This window comes from Octodon degus, unplaced genomic scaffold, assembly GCF_000260255.1.
Source record: "Octodon degus isolate 3935 unplaced genomic scaffold, OctDeg1.0 scaffold00156, whole genome shotgun sequence".
In the NCBI taxonomy this organism is placed as follows: domain Eukaryota; kingdom Metazoa; phylum Chordata; class Mammalia; order Rodentia; family Octodontidae; genus Octodon; species Octodon degus.
The window spans coordinates 175624-201706 of NW_004524732.1; the positions used below are offsets into that span (position 1 = coordinate 175624).

The 26083-nt window shown below is 40.6% G+C and overlaps 1 protein-coding gene across 1 annotated transcript in view; it reads right to left on the reverse strand.

Annotated features, from left to right (window-relative positions):
• Positions 1 to 26083, reverse strand: part of LOC101565842 (FGGY carbohydrate kinase domain-containing protein-like) — a 218397-nt gene that overhangs the window by 126689 nt on the left and 65625 nt on the right. The window contains exon 4 of the mRNA XM_004642588.2: positions 19543 to 19694. Coding sequence (XP_004642645.2) covers positions 19543 to 19694 — 152 coding nt within the window. The remainder of the gene's footprint in view (positions 1 to 19542; positions 19695 to 26083) is intronic.

The window sequence follows — 26083 nt, forward strand, 5'->3', positions numbered from 1 at the left end:
CCAGCTCTTGGGAGGCTCTAAACAGGTGGATCACTACAAGTCTGATCTAGTAGTGAGACCCACCACACGCTGTAGACCCTTCCCTAAAAAAATATGAAGGAAAGAAAATAAATTGCTACGTTAGCAATGTATATTTACTAAATAACTTCTGATACATTATATTGCCATCATCTCCACTTTATAAATGGGAAACTAAGGATGACAGTGAAGTGAACCACTGAGTAATGCAGGTAGTAACTGGAATCTAGGGAGAAACCCTAGCCACTTGAACCCCAAACACAAACTTCCACACCACTGTTCTACTGCTGCTTCCCAGGACAGGGGAAAAGGTCCCTAAATATCCACACAGTGATTTGCTCTCTGTGTCAGGTCCATGAGCTTGTCTCTGACCCCTTAGCCAAAGCCAGACCATGTGGCCTCATGCCAAGACAACTTACAGGAGTCTTCTGTCTGGTTTCTATCTCTGTCCCATCTCTCTGAGGATCACATAACACCAATGCTAAACAAGCCTTCAGAATCACATCCACAGCTGTCCACAAATGCCAGAACACAGACTGGTGCTAATCAAGCATCAAAATTTTTCACTCATTAGTGGTCAAGTAATCATAGTAAAAATATAAGGTCCTTATTATTAATGTCATGAATAACTAATAGGCACAAAGAAGAACCTTATTTCCTAACTGCTTGCTTTGCTTTACTTGGATAAGCACCGATAGTTGTTGGCACGTGTCACATTACTGGGGACATAGTTCAGGCCCTGTAGCAAAGCCATAAAGGGAAAGAGAGGGCAGGTATGACACACTTACTTAGGCAGTTCTACAATCCCTATGAACATTTCCACTGCATTTCTGAGACAGAACACACTGACTACTGAGCACACTCAAGAGTACACCAAGGCAGATTTTAGTACCTATCTCCCTGCAGAGAGTCTTCAGAGACACTGACCTTACAAGGAACCTTAAAGCACTTCATTATCTAACTAGAAGAGTGCCTGCAGCTCAGGGCAGAAGGACAGATTGGAAAGAGGTTCTAGTCACACAAGTACTTCCATAGCTCCTGGGTTCAGAGGAAGTGAGGCACAAGGTCAGGCACTTACTCCTTTCTAATCACACATACTTAAGTGGAGCATAAAGGATAAGAGGAGGCTGGCTTTTAAAGAGGTAACTATAATGTGCTAGCACATAAGCAAGAGTTTATGAATTTTAATTAGTACAGTAGAGATAAATTTAGATCTGATGTAACATCAAGTCTGATTCTCTAACTTTGGGCATCAAAAGTATAGATACTTTGATACTGAGAAGGAAGGAGTCCTCACAAAATTATTCTCAGAAAATATCATCTTATTACCTCAAAACCAAACAATGATCCAACCAAAAAACAGAACTATAGACTAGTCTCCCCTAATGAACTCTGAGACAAAAATCCTCTATTAGGTGCTGGCAAACAAAATGCAATAAATGATCAAAAAAGAACATATACTATGACCAAGTATGCTTCATCAGAGGCATGCAAACATGATTTAACACGTGAAAATCAATGTATGTAATTCATCACATAAACAGAAGGACAAAAATCACATGATCATTTCAACAGATACAGAAGAAAAGCCTTTGAAAAAAGTCCAACATCCATCATAATAAAAATACAGAAGGGGGCCGGGGAGATGGCTCAGTGGAATAAGCGCTTCCCTGGCAAGCGCAAGGGCCTGAGTTCAATCCCCAGTTCCGGGGAAAAAAAAACAAAAAAAACAATAAAAATACAGAAGAGGAGCCGGGGAGATGGCTCAATAGAATAAGCACTTCCCTGACAAGTGCAAGGGTCTGAGTTCAATCCCCAGTTCCACCAAAAAAAAAAAAAAAAAACAGAAGAGGGTAAGGACCTTATATAAACCTGATAAAAAGCCACTAATGACCACCATACTGGCAATGCTATATTAAGTGGGTGAAAACTGAAAGTTTGCCCTGTAAAGTCAGGAATATGAAAAAGAGGCCCACTGTCACCACTCCTGTTCAACATGGTCTTCAAAACATTAATTAGAAAAAGAAAAATTAATTAGCCAGAGATCGCTTAAGGGAAGACAAAATCAATGTATCAATATTTGCAGATGACATGATTTTGTACTTACAAAACTGAAAAAATTTTACCAAAAACTCCTAGAATTAGTAAGCAAATTCAGCAATGTAGTAGTATATAGAATAAGCACATACAGTGTTCCTATACACTAACAATGAACTTACTGAACTTACATCATAGCATTAAAAAATTAAATACTTTGGAATTAACCTAAGCAACAAAGTTCGAGCTGCTACAGTGAATATTACACACTCTTAGAAAAGAAAATCAAAAAGGTCAACAGGGATGTGAGAATAATTTGGTTGTGACATCTGACACTTCATTGACTGGGTTGGTTCAGATTATCGAGCTGGCTAGGCCATGTCCTCTCCCTCCCTTAGTGTTCCATGTTCACCCCTCCCAAAGCTGTATATTTCATCTAAGAGAACAACCACGCCTGATTGAGGATAATTTCTCAGTCAAGGGTATAGGAGTAGCTACATTCCCCTGCTAGAACCTCCAAACAAGGACAGCAGAATATAGAAAAAACAAAAATCTTCTGTTCCTGGATAGTCAGAACCTATATAATAAAAATTGCTATACTTCTAAAACTGCTATAGATTCAACATAATCTCAATAAAAATATCAGCATCATTTCTCATGGATCTAAATAAAACAATCATAAAATTTATATAGAATCAAAAGAAACCCATAGTTTGAGGGACTGCAAAAGCAATCCTCAGTTAAAAAAAAAAAAGCAAAGCAGGAGGCATCACAATTCCATATTTGAAGTTACGCTGCGAGGTTACTGTGATTAAAACAGTATAGTATAGTCACCAAAATAGGCACTAGGGGTCAATGTTGCAAAATAGAAAAAGCAGAAATAACAGCAGGAACATTTAGCTATTTATTCTTTGACAGAGGGACCAAAAATATACACTAGGAGCTGGGGATATATATTGCTCAGTGGCATAAGCACCTGCCTAGTAAGCACAAGGTCCCAAGTTCAATCACTGGTACCAAGTAAAATAAAATAAAATAAATACACCGAAGGAAGATAGTCTCTGGAATAAAAGCTGCTTAGAAAACTGGATATGCACATGGAGAAAATTGAGTCTAGATCCATATATCTCATGATGTACTGAACTGGGATCAAAATGGATCAAAGACCTAAATGTTAAAAGAGAAGCATCTAATCTGCTGAAAAAGAAAACACATAAAACTCTTGCACACATGGCCAGAAGCAAGGACTTTCTGAATGGAGTTCCAGCTGCACAGGAAATAATACCAAGAATCGAAAGGATAGCATTGTATCAAATGAAAAAGCTTCTTTACAACAAAAGAAACAACCAACAGAGCAAGGAGACAATCTACACAACAGGAAAACCATTTTGTCATATACTGCTCAGACAGAGGACTGTCATCAAAAATATATAAAGAGCTGAAGAAATTAGCCCCCCCAAAATAAAACACCCACTCAAAAATTGGACAACAAAATGAACAGACACTTCTCAGAAGAGCAAGTACAAATTGCCAAAAGATATATTAAAAATGTTCAATATTAATGGCCATTAGAGAAATGTAAATTAAAACAACACTGAGATACTGTTTTAGTCCAGAAAGAAGACTAAAGCAATTTTAAGAATTAAAAGAAGAAAAAAATGAAAAGAGAGCTTTAGCAAATGAGAAGAGGACTAAGAGTTGGAAGAAGTGGCAAGAGAGCAGAGGGGTAGAGGATGAAAAAACAAAAGAAGAGAGGAAAAAAAGAATTAAAATGCATTATATGAAGCTATTGAAAAGGAAAGAATTACTGAGTTGAGAAAGACAGGAGAGGGAGTAGGGGTAAGAGATTTATCTATGTATGCAAGCAGGATGCTTTGGACAACTGTACCGTGCATTTCTGCTGGTCTATGGAAAGCAGTTTTACTGTTTACTTTGTTTTGCTTCCTTTTTTCTCTTAATTTAATTGTTTGTCCTTTTTCTCTTAATTTCTTATATAGTTTTCTTTTTTTTATTTCTTCCAATTTTGTATACACATATCTGATAATATGAACAACTAGTTGGAAGACCACACTATGTATTACAATAAATACTATGAAATTCATCCTATTTTGTTAAGTGAAATTCTGTATCACTTGTAATTTTTCTGTTTTAATACTATTTTTACACTCCTTAAGAAACTTTTAGGGCCCAGGGAGATAGCTCAGTAGAACAAGTGCTTGCCTGGCAAGCGCAGGGTCATGAGTTAAACCCCCAGTTACCACAAAAAAATTAAAAATTTTAAAATGCATTCTATACATATGCCAACACCCCCACAATAACCATATACTAAGTATATATATATATATATATATATATATATATATTAGATGTACTATCAGGGATTTGAAATATAAATGATGAGATCAGGCTCTCTCTATCTGGGTATCTTATCTGTGGAGTACACAGTTGTACCTTGCCTGATTCGGGGTAGTTTGACCAGCCTAGACTTTTAAATCTATTTCTTATTGCCAGAAAACCCCTGGGCTTGTGGTAGAATATACCCTTAACATGGGCAGGGCCCTTGGTTGGAGTTCTAGCACCACACAAAACAAAGGCAGCACTAGAAACTCAAATGAAAACCTCAGAAAATTTTTGGAGTAACCCCAGAGTTGTATTCCAATATAAGCAGAGGTAACAGAGTAGTAATCTTAATTGTCTCCACCCTCAGCTTTGGGGAGGAAGAAAAGGAAAGGATAATGATCTGTTACTTGGATTTGCATAGGAATTAAACCAAGTAACTGTGCTAGCTTTCTATCATGTGTGTGGGGAGGGTGGTAATTCAAATCAACCTAAAGGGAGCCAGGCAGATAGCATGGTGGTCTAAGCACCTGCCTGGCAAGTGCAAGGACCCAAGTTCAATTCCCCAGTACTGCATACTATGCCATTGTGCCTGCCACCAAAATTGGGCATGGTGGTACACCCCTGTAATCCCAGCACTGGGGAGGCTGAGACAGGAAAATCACTACTAGTCCAAACTGTATAGCGAGAGCCTATACCAAATAAGATTAAAAAATAATAATAAATGTTTTTTTAAAATATAAATCAGGATGGTGAGATGGCTCAGTGGTCTAAAGCACCTACTTAGAACAAGCTTAGCAAAGCACAGGGACCGCGGTTCGATCCCCCAGTACCACATGCCAGCCAGCCCCGCCCCTAGTTGGGCTGAGCTGGCCACACACACACACACACACACACACACTATAAATAAATAAATAAACTTTAAAAAAAATAAAAATATAAATCAACTACTGCTTCAACAAAGCATTCAGGCTCAGGTTGCTGTGGTTCGATCCCCACAACTCAAGGCAGCCATACCTGCCCTGAAGCCATTCAGAGCAATATATATATCTATATCTATGTATAGATATATATAGATATAGATATAGATATATCAACTTAAAGGAGGAAAGGCGTATTGTGGCTCATGGTTTCAGTTTTCAATCAATGGCTGGCTGGATTATTGCTATGGGCCCAAAGTGAGGCAGAACATTCTGGAAGGACTTGGTGGAAGCTGTTCATCTCATCCTGCCAGCCAGGAAGCAGAGAAAGATCCAGAAAGGAAAGGGCTAAGGATAAGATATATTCTTCAAAGTTACACCAAGTGTACTACTTCCTCCAACTGGGTCCCACCTGCTAATAGCCTATTCAATTAAGAACTCATCGATGGTTAACCCACTGATGAGGTTAGCACCTCCATTATCCAATCACCTTTATACCCACTTCCAAACATTGCTGCACTGATGATCAAGCCCTCAATGGATGAGTATCTGGGGGACATTTCACATTTAAGCCATGACTCAGTTGTAGTCAGGCCTTGAAAGGAAGCAACTTAATATAGGGCACATAATTTACAGAAGTATAATACTCAAAGAGTCAAATACAAAAGAGTGCAAGAAATCTGTCCACACATAAAGACCCAAAGAATCTGGCCGAGGGCCTGGATCCTATGGCAATGTCATACATGAGCCAGCTGAAGACCTAGAGCCCATGACAAGGTCTCATGCAAGTCTCTTTCATGGATCTGCGCTGAGAAGCCCAAAGGTTAGTGGGAGAGGTAAAAAGTCTGTTCCAGTGGGATGAAGGATCTATGCCAGCAGGCTGAGGGGTCTGAACTGGAGCTAGGAAGTAACACTCAAGGTAAAGACCAAAGCTAAGGACCAAAGCTCCCACAAAAAGTACCACAGCCATTCTCAGTGATAATGAGGTCCTGAACTCCTCTGATGATGAAGAACGATTGTGGTGCAACAAACTCCTCTAGAAGCACCAACAGCACCACTTCTTTTCTCATTCTCCTCTTCATGGTATAGGCAACAATCCTCAGATGGGCCCTCCCCACCCAGCACTATGCTGGTTCAGTTCAGCTCGGTGTTACAAATTGGGACTAGTTGTCAATCCACCACAATGACAGACTTAAAACCACATAATAGACAATGAATAAAGCCTAGTACAGGTATTGATCATGTCTGTAGATAGTCATAAAACAGAGTCAACATGTTAACTAGAATGTATTATATATCTCACAAAGCTAAAGTGCTGTCATGATTTCAAATTGCCTTCACAAGTTCTTTCTTTCTTTCTTTCTTTCTTTCTTTCTTTCTTTCTTTCTTTTTTTTTTTTCAGAACTCAGGCCCTTGTGCTTGCCAGGGAAGGGCTTATTCTACTGAGCCATCTCTCCGGCCCCTACAAGTTTCATGATATGCCAACTTCAGATGGATCAATGCACACTGAGGTGCAGACAGATGGACTTATAAGTGGTAAAGCAGGACAACTAAAATATAGTGATTCTGAGTATTTGATACCAAATAGTTCCAACTTTTCTGTATGTTTGAAAGCTCAATATAAAATCTTGGGAGAAAGCCACTTTAAGCCTCTTGCCCTCAGTCCAGGAGCTGGGAACTTCTGAGATAACAGCAAATGTGGTCCCCTCCTGCCCTCTCCATCATAGACACTGTCCTTTATATGTGGTAGTTACTGGGGGGGAGTTTATTTCACTGATTAAGTGAATATATCCTTATATAGCAGAACAGCTGCTCTCATAATGAAGGTAAGAGAGGAAAAAAGAAAGTTGAAACTAACCCAGGTATTCAGAGAAACAAGATTTTCCCCTAAAGAAGAATCCTGTTTTGTATGTTTCTGAATTCCTGGCCTGTAGCTTTCCTTGCCTTTCCGGCTATTAACGCTGGGGCTCCCAGTTTCCAAGGTAACAGTCCTCACATTGAGTTACTATATCACACAACAGCCATGAATGGAATGTCCCTTTTAGCGTCTTTTCTGAAGGCAGTATTTTCTTCCAAGTTAGCCACTGTGAGAAAAAGTTTTGTCTGCTTTTTTTAAAAAAATCAAATGCCACATGGGCATCAAGCCAGCCAAATTCAGCAATCTTTTTCTCAGTTGTCTGGTTATAATGAAAACTAGAAGCAGCTGACATCCCTGTACAGCAGTTAGGAAAGCTGGCAGCAAACTAGCTGTATCTGGGTACTGTAGTCCCACATCTGTAAGTCTATCTACTGGCTGACCAGGAGACCTGAGTTCATTCAGCAACATTCACAGAGTGGTCATCAGTGCTAACACTGCACTTGGCTCTAAGGATACAAAATCAATTAGGGATGCACTGACTTGGTTCCTGTGCACAGGAGGCTAAGAATATAATGGGGAAAAACCTTTTTTTTTTTTTTTGTATTATAGGGAAGGGTCTACAGGGCGTTCAGGGTCTCACTACTAGATCAGATTCCTAGAGCTCCATCTGTTTATAGCCTCCCAAGAGCTGGGATTACAGGTGCATGCCACCACATCCAGTCTCAATTGCAGTCTCAGTGTGCCCCAGGGATGAGGCCAGCATGGCAGGCCTGGGGATGGAACCCCCAGACTCTGCACCTGCTTGCAGGCACTTTAATCCGCTGATCTATTTGGCTGGCCCTAGGAAAAACCTTGACGTCACAGAAAAACAAAGCAGAGCGAGAGGGACCTTCACTAAAGCCCAGGGCTCAAACTTACGGACAAGTCATTTTCTTTCTTTGAGGCTTTTTATTTTCATCTATAAAATATAAAACATAGTAATACTTCTCTCATAAGGCTATATCATACATGAAATAAAATACTGTATATATCAAAGCCAACCATAAGCCATGAATATATAAAAATATTAATATCATAATAGTTGACATTTGTTGTGTTTCTAGGTATCAGGTGAACATTCTTTTACTAGTCTGCATTTTTAAATTACTTTGTTAGAATACAAAACTAAAGAATACAGTACATATTTGACATAAATCCAATGCTGACATGAGGATAAGGGATTTGTGATCCAGGTGCATGAAGGCAGGCATCAGCCTCAGCACTCTGTAGCAGGAGCCCAGGTAGGAGCAGCCCATCCTCACAGGAAATCCACAACAGATGCTCTACACCAGAAGATAGGACTGGCCACATTGCTCAAAGATTGCAGGGATCTTGTCCCATCATGTAGAGCTTTGGTATCAACAGTGTGAACAGAGGCTTTCTGATTTGATAGATGAGACTTGGATTACTCAGGAGGCAAAGAGAGCAATTATAAAAGGAGGTATCCACTGCAGGGGTCCAAACACAAAGGAAAAGCTTAGAGAGTCCCTGCCTCCACTTAGAGACTACCTTCACTTTGCACCAAAATAAGCTGTGATTCAGGTAACACAACTACAACTAAGGGTGTCAGGTAGAAAGAAGAGGTACTGCTCCAAGCCTCATTTTCCACAAAGGGTAATGAAAAAATTAACTTAAAGTCAGTATGCACAGGATGTTTACTTTCTAACAGAATGATAAGACAGGCACATCCAGCAATCAAAAGTGGCATATAGATTGTTTCTAAGTTCATCCATTCATCAAAGTAATAAGCAAGATACTAATGTTAGCTGCTAAACAGTGTCCTAGATATTAGGGATACTCATATAAACAAGTTATAATGTAATGTAACAGTTTCCAGGGTAGAGAAGAAGAGGGAATGCCACTAGGGACAGTGCACTTGACCTTACTCAGCACTAGGGACAGAAAGTCAAGGCCTCCTGGAAGAAGTATAAATGGAGTCTTGAGAAATTAATATATAGTTACCAGAACCACTAAGAAGAATATATGCAGTGTGTTATTTGTTGAAACTGTACTTCCGATTTGATCGGAAACTGTCTCATTGCTGTTTATTAATAAAATTTTGGAAAAAAATAAAATTAAATTAAAAAAAATATATATATAGTTACCAGGTAGAGAAAAAAATTACACACATAAATTTATCAGGCAGAAATAAAGCAAAGACTTAGTGTGAGGGAATATGGGTATAGAACTACTAGAGCCACTAAGAAACTCACCATCTGGAAATGATACACGGAGAAAAAACAGATCTCGGGTGGGTGACCTCCAAACTATATAGGGAACTTCCAAATGACATAGGGAAAAACAATCTCTGGACCTGACCTGCATAAGTTTGTGTTTTCTAAAACCGAAGAATGAATTTTAAGAACAAACAGAGGTTATGAGCAGAATATATTTATTGAGGGAAAGAAGGCTCCTGTCCAAGAGATGGACAGGAGGGACCCCCCCCCCCCCCGCAGCAGGTTGTACCCCCAGGGACTTTTATAGTGTAAAACCCTGTGGGGCTAAGGTAAAGAAAGGGGGAACTTGCTTAGGTGGATGTGGGGTGGGATAAAACTATGGTCAACCAATGGGATTACAAGCACCACTGCTCAGGTAAAACTGATTACATCCTGTATCAAATGGGAAAGCGAGTCACATAGCAGGTGGGCATGAATACGGGACAGGGTCTCTCCCTGTTGGGGGTTGGGCTACTGACTCATTTGGGTTCTTTTAAGGTTGTTGATACTATTTAGAATATCAATCCCAGGTGCTACTCTTTTAGCATTTGCTTGGCCTTTAGGTCTTTAGGTCTGGTTCACAGCAGGAACATCCACCCCTCCCATAGTTGTCTTTGTCTTCTGTGCCTCTCCTTCCAGGGCCTGGCCCTGTCTGACTGCCTATATTTTTATCTAACTCAGCTGCCTGCAACACGAAGTCTTTCCATTGTTCTTAGTGCTTGTTATTTGAAAAGTGGTAATGGAGTCCTTGAACAAATACCTAGACCCTGGGTCTTAAATTTAAATGCTGGGGAGGAGGGAGGGACTGCTACAAAACTAGCAACACCAGCCTCCCACTGAGGAAGGCTACCCCTGCTCAGCTCTGACAGCTCCTTGTTGATGTGCTACTACAAGAGAAGAAGAAAATCTGGATTTTTTTTTATTAAAATGTTTTAGTTTTTACACATTGGGAACTAACTAAAAAATGCTTTTTCTGTTTCTTCAAATGTAGCATGGGTCAAACAAACTCTAAGCTCGTGGCCCCAGTGGACTGAAGAATGAGTGTGACTGAGGAACAGTCACAGGGGCAACAGCTAGCACCCAGCTTTCTCAGCTGGCCTGGGGTCCTGCTTCCCACTTCACTCAGGCAGCTCTGGTAAAGCTGTTCAAGCCTTCTGAGTACTGTTTTTTTCATGTCTATTATGGGGCCCTCATCTCTTCCACCTTGGCACTCCCAAGGCTCATCACACAGCGTTGCAGGCAGCTGAATTAAATAGAAATAATACAAGCAGACAAGCAGCGCTAGGCTCTCAAAAAGACAAGATCCCTTTGCAACTCTGGGAGACAGACACCCCTGCTGTAGGCCAGGCCTCAAAACAAAAGAGTAAACAAATACAGACACATACTGCCCTAGGGATGGGCATCAGGGATTGATATTCTAAATAGGTAGCAATCACCTGGAAGCCAGAGAGTCACTGAACCAAACCCCTACAGGAAAAGCCCCAGTTCTGTATCCATGCCCACTTGTTATAGTGATTTGCTTTCACATTTGGTCCTGGATTTAATCAATTTTACCTGAGCAATTGTGTTTGTAATCTTGTCAGTTGACCACAGTTGCGTCCCACCTAAGCAAGTTCCCATGCTCTCCACCTCACCAAATGGTTTTACTCTATAAAAATCCCCTCGAAAAGGCAGATTCTGGGGCAACCTACTTGGGTCCCCCTTCTGTCCCTTTCTAAGTCAAAAGCTTTCTTTCTCCCAAATAAATATATTCTGCTTTTAACCTCCATTGCTCCTAAAATTCATTCTTCAGCTTTAGAGAACACGAACTCGGCCCAACTATCTTTCAGGTTGGGAGCTTCTTTCCCCTAGATCAACAGCACTAGTGGTCAATGAAAATATGTACCCACTGCTCATTGTCACAGTCTCAGATCCTCCTGAAAGTATCACCACAAATGTCTTTTCTGAACAGTTCATGCAGAGCCTGACAGTAGTAAAGCAAACAGTGATGGTCCCATATTCTAGATATAAAATGTCAAAGTTCAAACCCCAGCCTTATATCTTACTGCATTAGTTAACTTTTCTCTCACTGCTGAGATAAAATACCCAACATCCAAAATTAAGGGAAGAGAGGCTTATTTAGCTCACAGTTTGTAGGTCAGCAGGCTCCAAGGCAGGATAGCATGCATGGCAGAGCAGTATCAGTTCATGGTGGAAGAAGGCACCAAAAGAAACAACAGCAAAAAGGGAGGAGTGAAAGAGAGCAAGCCTCTTTTCCTCCCTCACATTGTATGCTAGCTACCTGCCCCAGGATACGTGTAGCACTCACACCTATAATCTTAACATTGGACCATGAATCGCTGCCCCCATGACTGCATGATGTTTTGGAGAACATCTAGAAACAACCTATAACACTAGCTAAGTGATCTTAGACTTTTGCTTCAAATCTCTGCACCCATTTCCTCACCTGTAGAAAAGAGTAATTATTCCATAGGGTAGTTGTAAGGATTACATGAGATAACCTCTAAAGAGCTTATAACAGTGCTAGAGAATAAGATTACATATACTTGAACTGCTGTTTATGTTCTCATTGCCTGGTTCTTTCTCCTCTAACCTGACTACAGCCTCTTGGTGGCAGACACCTGCCAGGATCCCCATAGGAAACTGTACTGGGGGTAGACAGGAGGAAGTGAGGCATTAGTGAGTCTGCTTACCAGCTGTGGCAATATGAGTAAGTCTAACTTTTCTGAGTTTATTTTCCATCTGCAAAGACAGCTAATACCTATCCCACTAGGCAAGTGTGAAATATGGTAATTCTGGTGTTTGAGTCCCCAATAAATTTGAAGGGGGCAAACAGAAAGTGCTCAGTACACTGTGTATATAGCCAGAGCCACCTCTGTGCTCAGCTACAGCATGCAAATGAGCAACTGAAGGTTCTTGCCTACTGCCAACTGTCTGCTGCTGTCTCTGACAACTGCATGTAGTTTCTCAACGTTTCTTTAGTTTTTAATCAATACACCAAGTCCAAGAAAATATTCTATTGTTTAAAATTCTCTTAATTGCTGACAGCATGTTAACTGAAATGTCAGTAAGAGAAAAACATTTTAAATACAATGGCAACAATATATTATCTGAATATCTCCAACACAAATATTTCACTAAATTACAATAGTTCCATGAGGCCAATAATATTATTCTCATCTTATCATTTAGCACACAAAGACTAAAAAACACTGATTTATCTTGTCCAAGGCTCCACAAATGGGAAGTGGCAAAGAAAGATTTGAATATAGCATATCTGACATTAAACTCTATAGTGTTTTTGTTGATGTCATAAAACTACTGTATCTCTGAAAGTTGATCAATATCTTGCAAATTAATTCTAATGCCTGATCTGAGATGAACAATGTTAGACCTACAGATGAAAATTTTAAACTAGACTGAGAAAGATTATAGTTTCCACTATATTGGCATTTTTAAATGACATTTCAAAAGAAGGAACTTATTTATCTTCTATAAAGTTTCAAGACTAAAAAAAATTAAGATAGAGAAAAAGGTTATATTATCAAGAATAAAAGAATAAGATAAGGCATTCAGAACAAGCTGAACACACATCTTCTTTTACAATGGACTAGAAGATCCAGGCTTTCTGACCAAGAGCAGGGCTTTCTTTTCAATAGGATATACAGCAAAACACCCAACTGATACCTTTCCCTCAGAAGTTATTAGACCTTTCTGGGCACCCAATGCCCAGGATCCTCCACAAACTCTACACATGCCAGGGAAACTACATTACAGCCAACCCATAGACTCCTCCACTCCCTTCCAAATGTGTCCTTAGGCAATCAGAAGAGCCTGGACTGGGAGGTGGGAGGGCAGATAGGAGGCCTTTTCTGCTGACAAAAGCAAAAGGAGGAAATGAGTTAAAAGTCAGACTGGAATGTCTCCAGGCAGCCTCTGCAAGCCCATTAATTATCTTCCATTAACACTGAGCTGTCAGAATCAGCATCAGCCTGTTAACTTTCATGACCTTTCTCAGTCTGTACCTTGTTACCCTACAATGTTTCATGTTTATAAAGATAGGCAAATCCAGCTGCTCCGGCCTGACAGAACTTAATTTACATTTGGCCTTCATTAAAATGAGAGTTGAAATCATTGAGACCAAATGGAAAAGCCAGACTGCTGGGGATTATAAAAAACTCAAATGGCATTTTTCCTTTTATCTGACAATTCTTATTAAGGATATGTACCTAAATCTGAAATACATAAAACATACATGATTAAAATTCCATATTGTAAGAGGAGAACCCAAGTGACCTTGCCCAAGAGCTATGGTGGTCCAATCAACCTCAACATCCAACTGGTATTAACCCCTGAAGATTTCTGGGACTCATCTCCTATCCACTGTGCAATGCCACTTTAGGCCTCGTAGTTCTCACCTGGAATGCTGCATCAACCCCCTCACTGGGTGAAATTACTCATAGTATTAAGCAGCTCTACTGGGGCAGCCATGAACAAAATGGATATGATCTCTAATGACTTACAGATTACAATAGCCAGGGGGAGCAACATTATAAATCATCATGCAAACTAACATTAAAACATATGAAAGATACAATACTATAATTTTTTGGGGGGAGGGCTGGCTCTGAATGCCTTCAGGGCATGTTTGGCTGGTTGGAGTTGTGGGGATCAAACCACAGCAACCTGAGTCTGACTGCTTTGTTGAAGCAGCCACTTAGACAACTGAGCTAAGGGGCAGGCCCCACAATACTATAAAATTAAGAGTACTGTTACCGTTCATATCTAGAAATCCCTCTAAAGCTTCCTGAATAAACACAGGCAGGAGGGAAAGTGGCTATGTAGGGAAAGTGTCAGTAGGCGAGAAAAGAAAATAAGGGCCTCCTGACATTGCCAGTTAAACAGAAGACCCAATGCTATTATGGGCTACTGGACTCTTTTAGAATATTTTGCTGAGTTTACACACCTATAATATTCAATAACGGAACTTAGAAAAAATGGGGTATACAGATGAATGTCCATTTTGCATCTGTGTATTCAAAGTGGTTAGGATAGATATATAGTTGCATTCTCTTAATGAATAGAATGATTTGTTCTAATGGTGTTTGTAAATAGGATCACAAGTCCGCATCTTGTACAGCAATTAACCACTAAGAAGAATATATGCAGTGTATTATTTGTTGAAACTATACTTCTGATTTGATTTGAAACTGTCTCATTGCTATCTGTTTATCAATAAAACTTTGAAAAGAAAATAAGGGCCTCACTAAGCTTTATTAAAGAAATTAATAGAGAATCATACTAAAAGCAGTTTCTCTGCAGTTAGACTACAACAATTAGAAAGACAAAGGTAAAGAGAGAAACCAGACCTGGTAAGGCACCAGGTAACACAACTAACATGAGAGTTTATCAGAAAGAGTTGACAGAGCACAGATAAAGCAGAACATGAGATACCTGGGTAACCAGCCCCCTTACCCACCTCCAATAAAATTCAAAGGAGATGGGGAGGGGGGCATCTTAAACTTCTTAGCACACAAAAAGACACACCCATACATTCATACATGTATGCCTATTCTCACTCTAGAGTAACTATATTATTGCTTAGATGCACACATACCACTTTACTTAATCACTAACTCTGTCTTTCTATAAGCTCCCTTCCCAGTTTATATCACATAAGGGCAGGAAGGAATCAAATGACCAGAAGAAATGCAGGCAAAGCTGCCCAGGTTAGAGTTGTAGACAGCCAGAGAACCAATCAGAATTTGACAAGTTCCAGGTGCCCACAAAGGGGGGAGGACTGCTAATCTTTTTTTTTTTTTTTTTTTTCTCGGAACCGGGGATTGAACTCAGACCCTTGCGCTTGCTGGGGAAGTGCTTATTCTACTGAGCCATCTCCCCAGCCCCAAGATTGCTAATCTTAATAAAAGGATCCAGGGACAAGGTCTAGGGGTATCCACCTTTCCACGGCCTCTACTCTTTGAACTAACTGCCTGTCTTCTCCTTTCACTCCCCCTTTTTCTGAATAAATCATCTTCTTTTATGTCAAGCTTCCCTTATTGAGTTTGTTACTGGTACTAAGCTTATGATCCCAGTTAGTTGCTGTCACGCAAAAGCAGCCATAGACAACACAGAAAGGAATGAGTGTGGCTATAAAAACATAAAACATAAAATATAAAACACCCCACTAAATATGTAATTTTGTAGAGTTTCATAAATCAATTGTATTTTTTTATTTTCCTCAATGCTTTGAACCATTCTTGGCTTCCTGGCTATTCAGGCACAAGAAGTCAACCAGGCCACAGTTCTCACGGACGCTTAGATAAGACTCCCAGTCATGAGGAACTGGCTGTGCTTCAGGAAGTCTGAATGATCCCTGTGGCTGGATTAGAGTGAGCAACTTGGAGGGGGGGACACCTTTGGGGTGAGGGGTGGGGTAAAAAAGGAGATCACACACCATCTTCTGGGCAGACTCACCATGTGGTTCAGGGTGTCCTTGAACTCACTGTGTAGCCCAGGCTGGTGTCAAATTGAAGGTGAACCTCCTGCCTCAGCCTTCAGAGTACTGTCACCAATTCTGGCTTTTATTCTAAGGAGCCATACAAAGCCATCAAAGTAGTACCATTAACAGAGTGAGAAAACTCTGGTTCTTACACATATGCCCTTATTCTAATCTCCATATCTCTACCAAAGTTACCTAAGACATTCTTTTTTTTTTTTTCTCCAAATGCCTTCAGGGCAGGTTTGGGTGGCTTGAGTTGTGGGGATTGAACCACAGAAACCTGAGCCTGACTGCTTTGTTGAAGCAACCACTTAAAGAACTGAGCTAAGGGGAAGGCCCCCCAAGACATTCTTACCTCTACTTAACAACAATCATCCAGGGGCCGGGGAGATGGCTCAGTGGAATGAGCGCTTTCCTGGCAAGCGCAAGGGCCTGAGTTCAATCCCCAGTTTCGCAAAAAAAAAAAAAATCATCCAATCTCCATTACCAAAGAAGCCCTTAAAAACTGGACCTAAACTGGGCATGGTGGCACATGTCTATAAACTCAGTATTCTGGAGCCTGAGGCAGGAGGCTCACCTTCAATTTGACACCAGCCTGGGCTACACAATGAGTTCAAAGACACCCTGAACCACAGGGTGAGTCTGTCTCAAAAAACAAACAAAAAACCCTGAACACAGGCTACTTACCTGACCTCAGCGCCCACTTTCCTAAGGCCCGAGCTCTTCCCTCTTATCTGCATACACCATCATAACCTCAGCACAGGCTCTCTCTTGAATATCCTTCTAGTCTTCTCTACTCGGCAAACCTCTACTCATATCATAAGGCTTATATCACACTGCTTTCTCCCAGGAACTAAATTATGTTCTCCCAAACCACTGAGTATGTTCCTGTCTCATTATGCACACTACATCTTCCCATGACTGTTTCTGTCCACCCGGTTCCTCACGCCCTCCTTCCACTGCACTCAGGAAACTCTATGTCCCTCTAGGGTACAGCTGAATCCTTTTTGTTTCCATAAGCCTGATGTCTACAAAAGTTGCTAACTCATAGCAGGGGCTCAGTTAGGATCTGAAAATTAAGGATTCAATAAAAAGTAAACAAATGACAGTTCACTGAATTCAGAACACGGAGCTGCACGTTCTTACTCCTAATATGCATCTGAGCAGCTCTGAACCATCTCACTTCCTGGCTTACCACCGTCTCACAAAGAAAAGGTACACTCCTAACTCTCTGAATGCTTTTCCTCAGGGTATAAGGGCAGAACTTTTAAAATGAAAAGTGGTTATATAAGTCCTCAGGCCAGCAATATCAGCATCACTTAGCAACTTGTTAGAAATGACAGGTTTCAAATTCTCAGTCCCTGCCGCAGGCATGCTGATTCAAAATGCTGGGTTTAACCAGATCTCTAAGTGACTTGTTTACACATTAAAAATGGGAAGCACTATAAGCTATCTCCAGATGGCTGATCTTTACCAATACTGATCTTTAATTGTGAATTATAATCATGCTAAAACCAAAGAGACTCTCAGCAAGAATTCCTCCTTGTGATAATGTTTAGAGCATGACAAAGTTTCAAAAGGGAATTTATTTTATAAAATTATTTAATAGAAGATACTTATAGGGGCTGGTGAGATGGCTCAGTGGTCTAAAGCACCTACTTAGAACAAGCTTAGCAAATCACAGGGACCGCGGTTCAATCCCCCAGCACCACATGCCAGCCAGCCCCGCCCCCTGGTGGGCTGAGCTGGCCACACACACACACACACACACACACACACACAAAAAAAAAAAAAAAAAAGAAGAAGAAGATACTTTTAGGAGTAACACTACCATATAACCTGAAACTTTTCTTTTTTTTTTTGCGGAACCAGGGATTGAACTCAGGCCCTTGCGCTTGCCAAAGAAGCACTTATTCCACTGAGCCATCTCCCCAGCCCCTTCTAGAAACATTTTCTATGGGCTTAAGGCAGTGCAGATTAATTTCAAGAGCAAGGTGGTAAGCACCAGCATGGCTCTTACAGGATGTACCTGCAGACCCTGTGAGACATACAGCCACAATGGCCACACAGCCTGGGCTCTGTCCATTCTGAGATGAATCCACAAGCACCTGTCCAGTCCTACTTGTCTAACTCATAGAACGCTTCTTTCTGTGTTATATACAACCCATTTCTTCTTTAGGAATAAGTTTCGGTCATCTTTCACAGAATATGATCATAGTTCCTGATCCCATCCCAAGTGCCATGCTCCACAGAGATTTCAGTACTGTATGACACAGCAGCATGAGTAGGGTCAGGCCTAGCATACATAGTTTAGACTGTGGCTCTACCACGTAATGGAGAAAGTCATGCGTAATAGGGGAAGTCAGATATCCTCTCTCAGGCTCAACTTCCCATGCTACCTACCAGCCAGTGCTTGTTAGGATTAAAAAGATTAGTGGGTAAAACACACATCAGAGTACAGAGCAGCACAGAGATGTACTCTGACTGATGTTTCAAAGGGTATTTGGCTCAGGTTTTCAAACTGACCTCATCCAACTCTTAATCATATAGATGGAAAAGAGGCTAGGGTTTGAGATTCTGTGCCCAAGAAGGCACATAATTGTTGACAGAGTTAGAATCACATTTATAAAATCCTTGACTTCTAAGAAACTGTTTTCAATCTCAGCAAGTATAGAAGAAGCCTTTCTACAGCTTAAAATTTATAAAATCTCTAATTAACAAAGCCCTTTTTTCTCCCCCATAGTAACCATGCTGGGACAGCTTCTCAAGCACTCTTAGCTCCCAGTCTCCACACACAATCTGAAAAATGGATGACTGAGACCACCTGAAACCTACTGGCAACAGATGAATCACTTCAGGTCTTGCTCCTCAAATGGATTCTCTGGTCACCAGACCACCCAGGGCAGAGATGGCAAACCTTGGACAACTTTCAGTGATAGCAAACAGCCCACTGCAGCACATAAGCCATGGGCTCGCCACTAACAAAGTAGCAGTTTTCAAGTCCCTGAAGTTCCCAAAGGACTTGAACTTTCCCACACATCCATCATGAACAGGAGGCATTAAGCTGACATCACCATTCTCCACACTGCATAAGGAGCCTGACATCTGGAAACAAGAACTATTTGCAAGTACCCTAACCAGGGATCACCACATCACCAAGCACAGGTGAGATGAGAAAGAGATACCCTAAAATGTCACAGAGGCCCAGAAGTAATAAGGTGGAGATAAAAGTGACACCAATGAAAGGCTCTGGGCAGAGGATCTGGACTTAAATCCCAGGTCTGCCACTTCCCAACTATGGTGGTAATTAACCTCTCTGAACTGAAGCAGAGTGCTAGACATTAAAGAGAATTGATTTTGGTGTCAGTTAGTCTTAGGTTCAAACTCGTTAGGATTCAAGGAGATACCATGTAAAATACTTATCACAGAGCCTGGTCTCATGTACACATATGAAAACTGGAGTGATTCAGCTGCATCTAACCAACAAGTTAGGATCAGCCTTCTCCTCAGAGTAGCTGGGAAAAAGCAAACATTACAGATTTTATCAGGAAATTGTTATTGCACAGCGAAGGAACACTCTAACACTAGCACCCTCCCCGCACCCTGTACACTCACCTCTTTTAGCCACAGGAGCTTTGGGGCCTGCATTTCCACAGACATCAGGCCCCCCACATACTGAAGAACACTGTGCTTGGTCTCGTTGATCCTTTGGACCTGACTGACAGCTCGGTGGTCCAGCCACATGATGATGTTTCGATGGCAATCCCCTAGCAGAAATGGATAGAGACGAGGATAGACTTGCATTCTTTGCCCAATGACAAATGCCCAGGACAAAACACACACAACCTCTATTTTAACCTTGTGTATCAGAAATGAACAAAATGAAAGGATACTGTAGGACCCTTACTGCACCACAACCAAAACCCTTACTTGCCACCCAGCCATGTGTTACTGATCATACCTCAGGGTTAAAAGTTGAAATCCACCAGTGCATTATATCATTATTCATGCTCTCAACATTTTCTCTTCCATTCCCATTCTTTTGTTATGGAAAACAGACCAAGCATGGGAAGAAATGGTACTGAGAAGGTTTAGGAGGCAGTTTATTACAGTGATGGTCTTGATTGGGTTGCTAAGAAGGTTTAGGAGGCAGTTTATTACAATGATGGGCTTGATTGGGATTGCTCGTAAGGAATCAGAGCCCCACATGGAGGGGTTTTGGGTGCTTTTATAGGGAAAGCAAATGGGGAGGCGCAGAGGTAGATTTGGCACATTGTGATGGTAGGGTTGGGGGATATCATGGGCTGCTAAGGGAGTTTAAACATCTGAAGTAATGTTGCAAGGCCACCAGTTAAATGGCAATGGGTTGCATAAAAGAAGAAATGTCTCATTATATTTGAATTTACCCTGCAAGTCAAGCTAAACAAGCAAAAAAAAAAAAGGAATGTTTTATTATCAGGTTTGTCTGAACATGTCTACCCAGTTTTGGTAGGCATTCGTGATAGGCTTTCTTAGAAGACTGTTATTTAAAATTTTAATTTTCCTTTCACTTTCAACTCTGGAAAAATTTTTCAGGACATACATTGAGAAAAAAGAGCTGAAAAGGACATAGTGTCTTTTTCAAAGATTTCTGTACTTTAGCCAGTTGTGGCAGTACATCCTGCAATGTCCTCACTTTGGAGGCTGAGGCAGAAGGATTGCCATGAGTTTAATGCCTGACTGAGCTATTTGGTGAGTTTAGGCCAGCCAGAGCTACACTGTGAGACCCTGTCTGAAAAAATACTTTTAGATCACCAGTACTGGAAAAAGAATTAGAAGTATACATTAAATAGGGACAAACATTTGGACAGTATAATACTTCTCTCTGCATAGTACACTTAATTCATTTGCTTATATGCCCACTTTCTCTAGTCCATTTATCTAAATTAGTTCATTCAGGAGTTTTTGCTTCATTCCACTGATGGACAGCTAGCACCTGAGTTCTAGAATAAGCATACTGAATGATAAATGATGACACTTAAGTTGTTGTGGGAGACATATTCAGAAAGTTGTCTGTGTCTTTGTCTGTGCCTGGGATAACAATACCTGAGATCCTTCATGCTACACTAAATAAAAGGTTATGCACAGAAGGGGATGTGGCAAGTACCTATCAGTACAAGGCAAAGGGAAGTAATCAGAAGGACAAGAGTCTGAACTGGCTGGAGCCCTGGCCCTCACATCCTGCCTCTTCGGTCCTCTACCCCACAGAGCACTGGAACTGTGCCCTCTGCCCTTCCCAGCCTCTGTGACTTCTTCATGCACTGATAGGCAAGCTGTACTCCTTTTACCACTTCTGATACCTCCTGAGGCCCGGAGAGTAGGGGAGCATGAACACACATGGGAGATGTTCATGGAGGACAATAGGGACCCAACAGTTACAGAACTAGGCATTTTCACCCATTAACTGATGGTGAAATAAATGGAACAACTATACCTTCATAGGAGGAAGTGTTTGTGATGTCGGTTTGTGTGACTCCCTGTGCTAAACAATTCTTTCTATGAGGATTGTTAAGCCCATTTCTGACAGACTGAGGTTCTAAGGTTTGACAATCAACTCAGTATCTTTTTGGTTTTTTTCAGAACCAGGGATTGAACTCAAGCCCTTGTGCTTACCAGGCAAGCACTTATTCTACTGAGCCATCTCATCTCCCCAGCCCAAATCTGTACTTTTTATTTATTTCTTTATTTACTTTTGGTGGTACCAGGGATTGAACTCAGGACCTTGTGCTTGCCAGGCAAGTGCTTATTCTACTGAGCTATCTCCCCGGCTTCAACCCAGTATCTTGCAGTGCTGAATATATGAAGTGTGCCTTAGCACCACATCTGCCAACAAAATAAATAAATCAGTAAAATAAATAAACCAGAGTTAGCTACAGCAACATGAATACAACATTAGTGAGATATTTCAATACAGAATACAGGTTCTTGGTATAACTACATACATATGTAATAAAAACACAAAAACAATGTACTTATGAGCAGCAATTAGCAAGGGTGTTTGGGGAAAAGGACTAAAGGTACACTTCATTCTCTTTTTTACATAGTTTATGGAAATATATCATGTCTACACTCTATGGGGAGCTGGCCTGTGTGCAGAACATATCGTCATGCCTTCATTAGCCTCCTCCCTAGAATCTCTCCATCTGTCTCTCCATCCCTCTCAAAAAGATCTAAGGCAATCATAGCAAAATCTCAGGGTTATCCTCAATAATGGATATATAAAAGATTGCTTGTAAACTCTTCTATTTCTTTGAAAATAATTTATAAATTTGAAAATAAATAAAGAAATAAAGGTTGACCAAAGAAAGTATCTAAATAAGGAAAAAATTGCAAAGCAAAATTTCGGTCACTTGTTTGCCTAACTAGAAAGATTTCAAGTTCCAACAACAGCTTTAATGTACTTGGACAATAAGGAAGAACACATGAGACATTCCATAGACATATTTTGAAAAGCACATTTTTAAGTATGAGAGTGGTTCTACTGTATAACAGAATATCTGCAAGGCTCTGGTTTTCAGCTTTTGGTGTACAAGAGAATCATCTGTAACTTTTTCTTTTTTTCCAATATGGAGGAATGAACCTAGGACCTTTGCATGGGGGCACAACCCCAGCCCTCTTTTCCAGCATTTTTCAAGTTCTTTTCAGACAGATTCTTCCTAAGTTGCTCAGCTGTCCAGATGGAGCTCAAACTTCAACCCTTCTTCCTCAGCCTCCCAGAGACTGTACTACCTTACCTGGGTTACTCTCATTTAGACAAAAAACTAAAGAGTCCATCTTCAGTTCTCATAGAAAGTCAAGTGACTTCATCTTTTACTGAGCATCTACTACATTTCTGATACAGAGCTTAGTGCCAAGATATCAAGAAGCTCTTCCTGTGAGCGGCCTTAGGTGACCTGTGAAAATGGTTTGCTACTCTCTCTACCCAGAAAACCCCACAAAATCATGCAAATCAAGAGGCTCAAATCTTTGCGTTCACTTTAAGAACACATGTGAAACTGCCCAGGCCATCAAAGGTATGCATATCCAAAAGGCCACCAAGTATCTCAAGGATATCACATTAAAGAAGCAATGTGAGCCATTCCTGCGTCACAATGGTGGAGTTGGTAGGTGTGCCCAGGCCAAACAGTGGGGCTGGACACAGGGTCGGGGGCCCAAAAAGAGTGCTGAATTTTTGCTGCACATGCTTAAAAATGCAGAGAGTAATGCTGAGCTTAAAGGTTTAGATATAGATTCTCTGGTTATTGAACATAAGCAGGTGAGCAAAGCACCCAAGATGCGCTGCCGTACTTATAGAGCTCATGGCCAGATAAATCCATATATGAGCTCCCCCTGCCATATTGAGATGATCCTTACTGAAAAGGAACAAATTACTCCTAAACCAGAGGAGGAAGTTGCACAGAAGAAAAAGATATCCCAGAAGAAACTGAAGAAACAAAAACTTACGGCACAGGAATAAATTAAGCATAAAATAAATGCAAATAAAATTTAAAAAATATATATCAAGAAGAATATACCTTAACATCTGTCCATGCGTAGCATGTATCAAAAGGAAAAGCAGTCTGTTTAGGGTACTGACTGTCAGAATACAGTACCAGGCCTGGATAAATAGAAAAGGAGCTCAGCTCCAGCAGCCTGAGTCTGCTACATGCAGATCTTCCAGAAGACAGAAAAACTTTCATTCAATTCTGGTCAGCCATGGAGAAGTGAAGAAAGAGATGCATCATAACAGAAACAGCATGTGAAACAGCACAAACCAGAAAAGATGGCCCATTTTAGGAGAACCCAGTACAGCAGAAGTAAAATTATAAAGTCAGCTTTACCTAAGGTATATTATTCATCAGGTATCATGCAATTAAAATTGTAGGCACCTCCCAGGTCAAATTCCCAGCAACTTGAGACCAAAAATATTATGACTCAGCAAAAATATCAGATATTAGGCTTCTAATATACTGAGCAGTCTGATCCTTAACTCCCACCTTAGCCCCAATTATCACCATTGCTTCTTCCCCCATCCCAGAAGACTTGACAGGAGTTAGGTAGAGATCTAGGAGGCTTCAGGGGAGTGAGTCCGAGTGAACGTATGACTAACTCAGGCCTGTGGTAATCCTCAAAGCAAGAAAAACCAGGCCAGAAGAGGCTAAGAGTGAAGCTGCTTTATCACATAATAATGCTTAGTGCTCTTAAACTACTGTACTTAATGTGTTCCAGGTTTTCATTTTTTTATTGACATTTAAAGATGTCAGGGGCCGGGGGCCTGGCCCTAGCTCAGGCCTTTAAGTGGCTGCTTCCACAAAGCTGTCAGCCTCAGGTTGCTGGAGTTCGAACCTCACACCTCTCCCGCTGGCCAAAAAGTGCCCTGAAGGCATTCGAGCAACAAAAAAAAAAAAAAAGATGTCAGGGGCCGAGGAGATGGCTCAGTAGAATAAGCACTTTCCTGGCAAGCACAAGGGCCTGAGTTCAATCCCTGGTTCCACAAAACAAAATTAAGATGTCAGTTTCACCAACATCCTGAGTTTGGCATCAACAATGAGAAGGAGACCTGTCCTCTTCCTGACCCCACTCACTGCTCCTCTCAGTTACTACAGTGGGTGCCCCTCATGCAGATCTTTAAAGAATCTATAAATCATCTTTAAAATTCTAATTTAATTTTCAAGCACAAGTAATCTTGTCCGCTAAAATCTAAGTTAATACAATCTGTGAAAATCCACAGCTGGACACAACCGATAAATAGGTATATTTTAACATTTTAGGTGGAATAAAATTACTTCAACAGTAAAACAGATAGCTTTTACAGTTCTATGTGTACACATAGGCTCCCTCCCCCTTCCATATCCAGTAGATACTGAACTTTGTAAACTAGCATGGTATCATTACAACAATATTTTGTTGTACCAATTTTGTGAAATTTATAGTGCAATATTTGTTACTTTTCTGAGGTAAACAAAATGTCTATTTCTCAAGGGTTTTGTTTGTTTGTTTGATTGTTTTTCAGAACTGGGGATTGAACTCATGCCCTTGCGCTTGCCAGGGAAGCACTTATTCCACTGACCATCTCCCCGGCCCCTTTAGTTAGCATCATTTGATGGAGGATCTTTTATACATTTTAACAGATAAAAATAAAATAGATTGCAAATTCTTTTCAAAAACTTTTTTTTAAATGTATTTAGTTCAGGGTCTCACTACACAGATCAGACTCATAGTGATCCTCCTGTTTTCAGCCTCCCAAGTGCTGGGAATACAGGCATGTGCCACCACACCCAGTCTTAATCCCCATCTCAGCACACCCCAGAGGCAGAGCTGACCAGCCCTTTTTAAAAATCTTAAAATGATGCACCAACTTTTTGGTTTAAATTATACAGGATAGGGGCCGGGGAGATGGCTCAGTGGAATAAGCGCTTCTCTGGCAAGCGCAACAGCCTGAGTTCAATCCCCGGTTCCGCCAAAAAAAAAAAAAAATTATATAGGATAAGCTAAAGTGCATTCTTTTAACCCATATCAACATATTTCTGTAAGCATAGTTATACTGAATAATAATAATAGTAGTAGTAATAATAATAATAATAATAATAATAATAGGGGTTACAATATAGCTTCCCTTTTAATAAAGGATTTCTTAACAGGTAGCAATTCTATCCACCAAGAAAAATACAAGATGGCAATTAGAAAGGATACCTATTTAAGTAGGTTCAACAAGGAACTCTCTTCTTCCACTCCCAAAATCTGTTCCTAATAATTTAACTGTCTGTTCACCTGTGCCTGGTGATTCTCCACAGATCAAAATTACTAAGGTCGCTTTTTAAATATGTTGATACCCTAGACCAGTGGTGGCGAACCTAGACTACATGTATCACAGCCAGCTGCATGAATCATTGAAAGCTCTAAAAGGTTCACCATCACTGCCCTAAACTCATACCAAGCCAACTTAATACAAATGTGGAAAGTAAGATGCATGAATGGCAATTTTAAAAATGACCTCCAGGTGGTACTAATGCATGCACAGGTAGAATTTAGAACATGAACTCATATTTTAATTGATCAGACAGTATAGATTCCCACATATTTAGGACTCTGATCATCAGCATCCCTAACAATCATTCAATTTTTATTCAAATAAAAC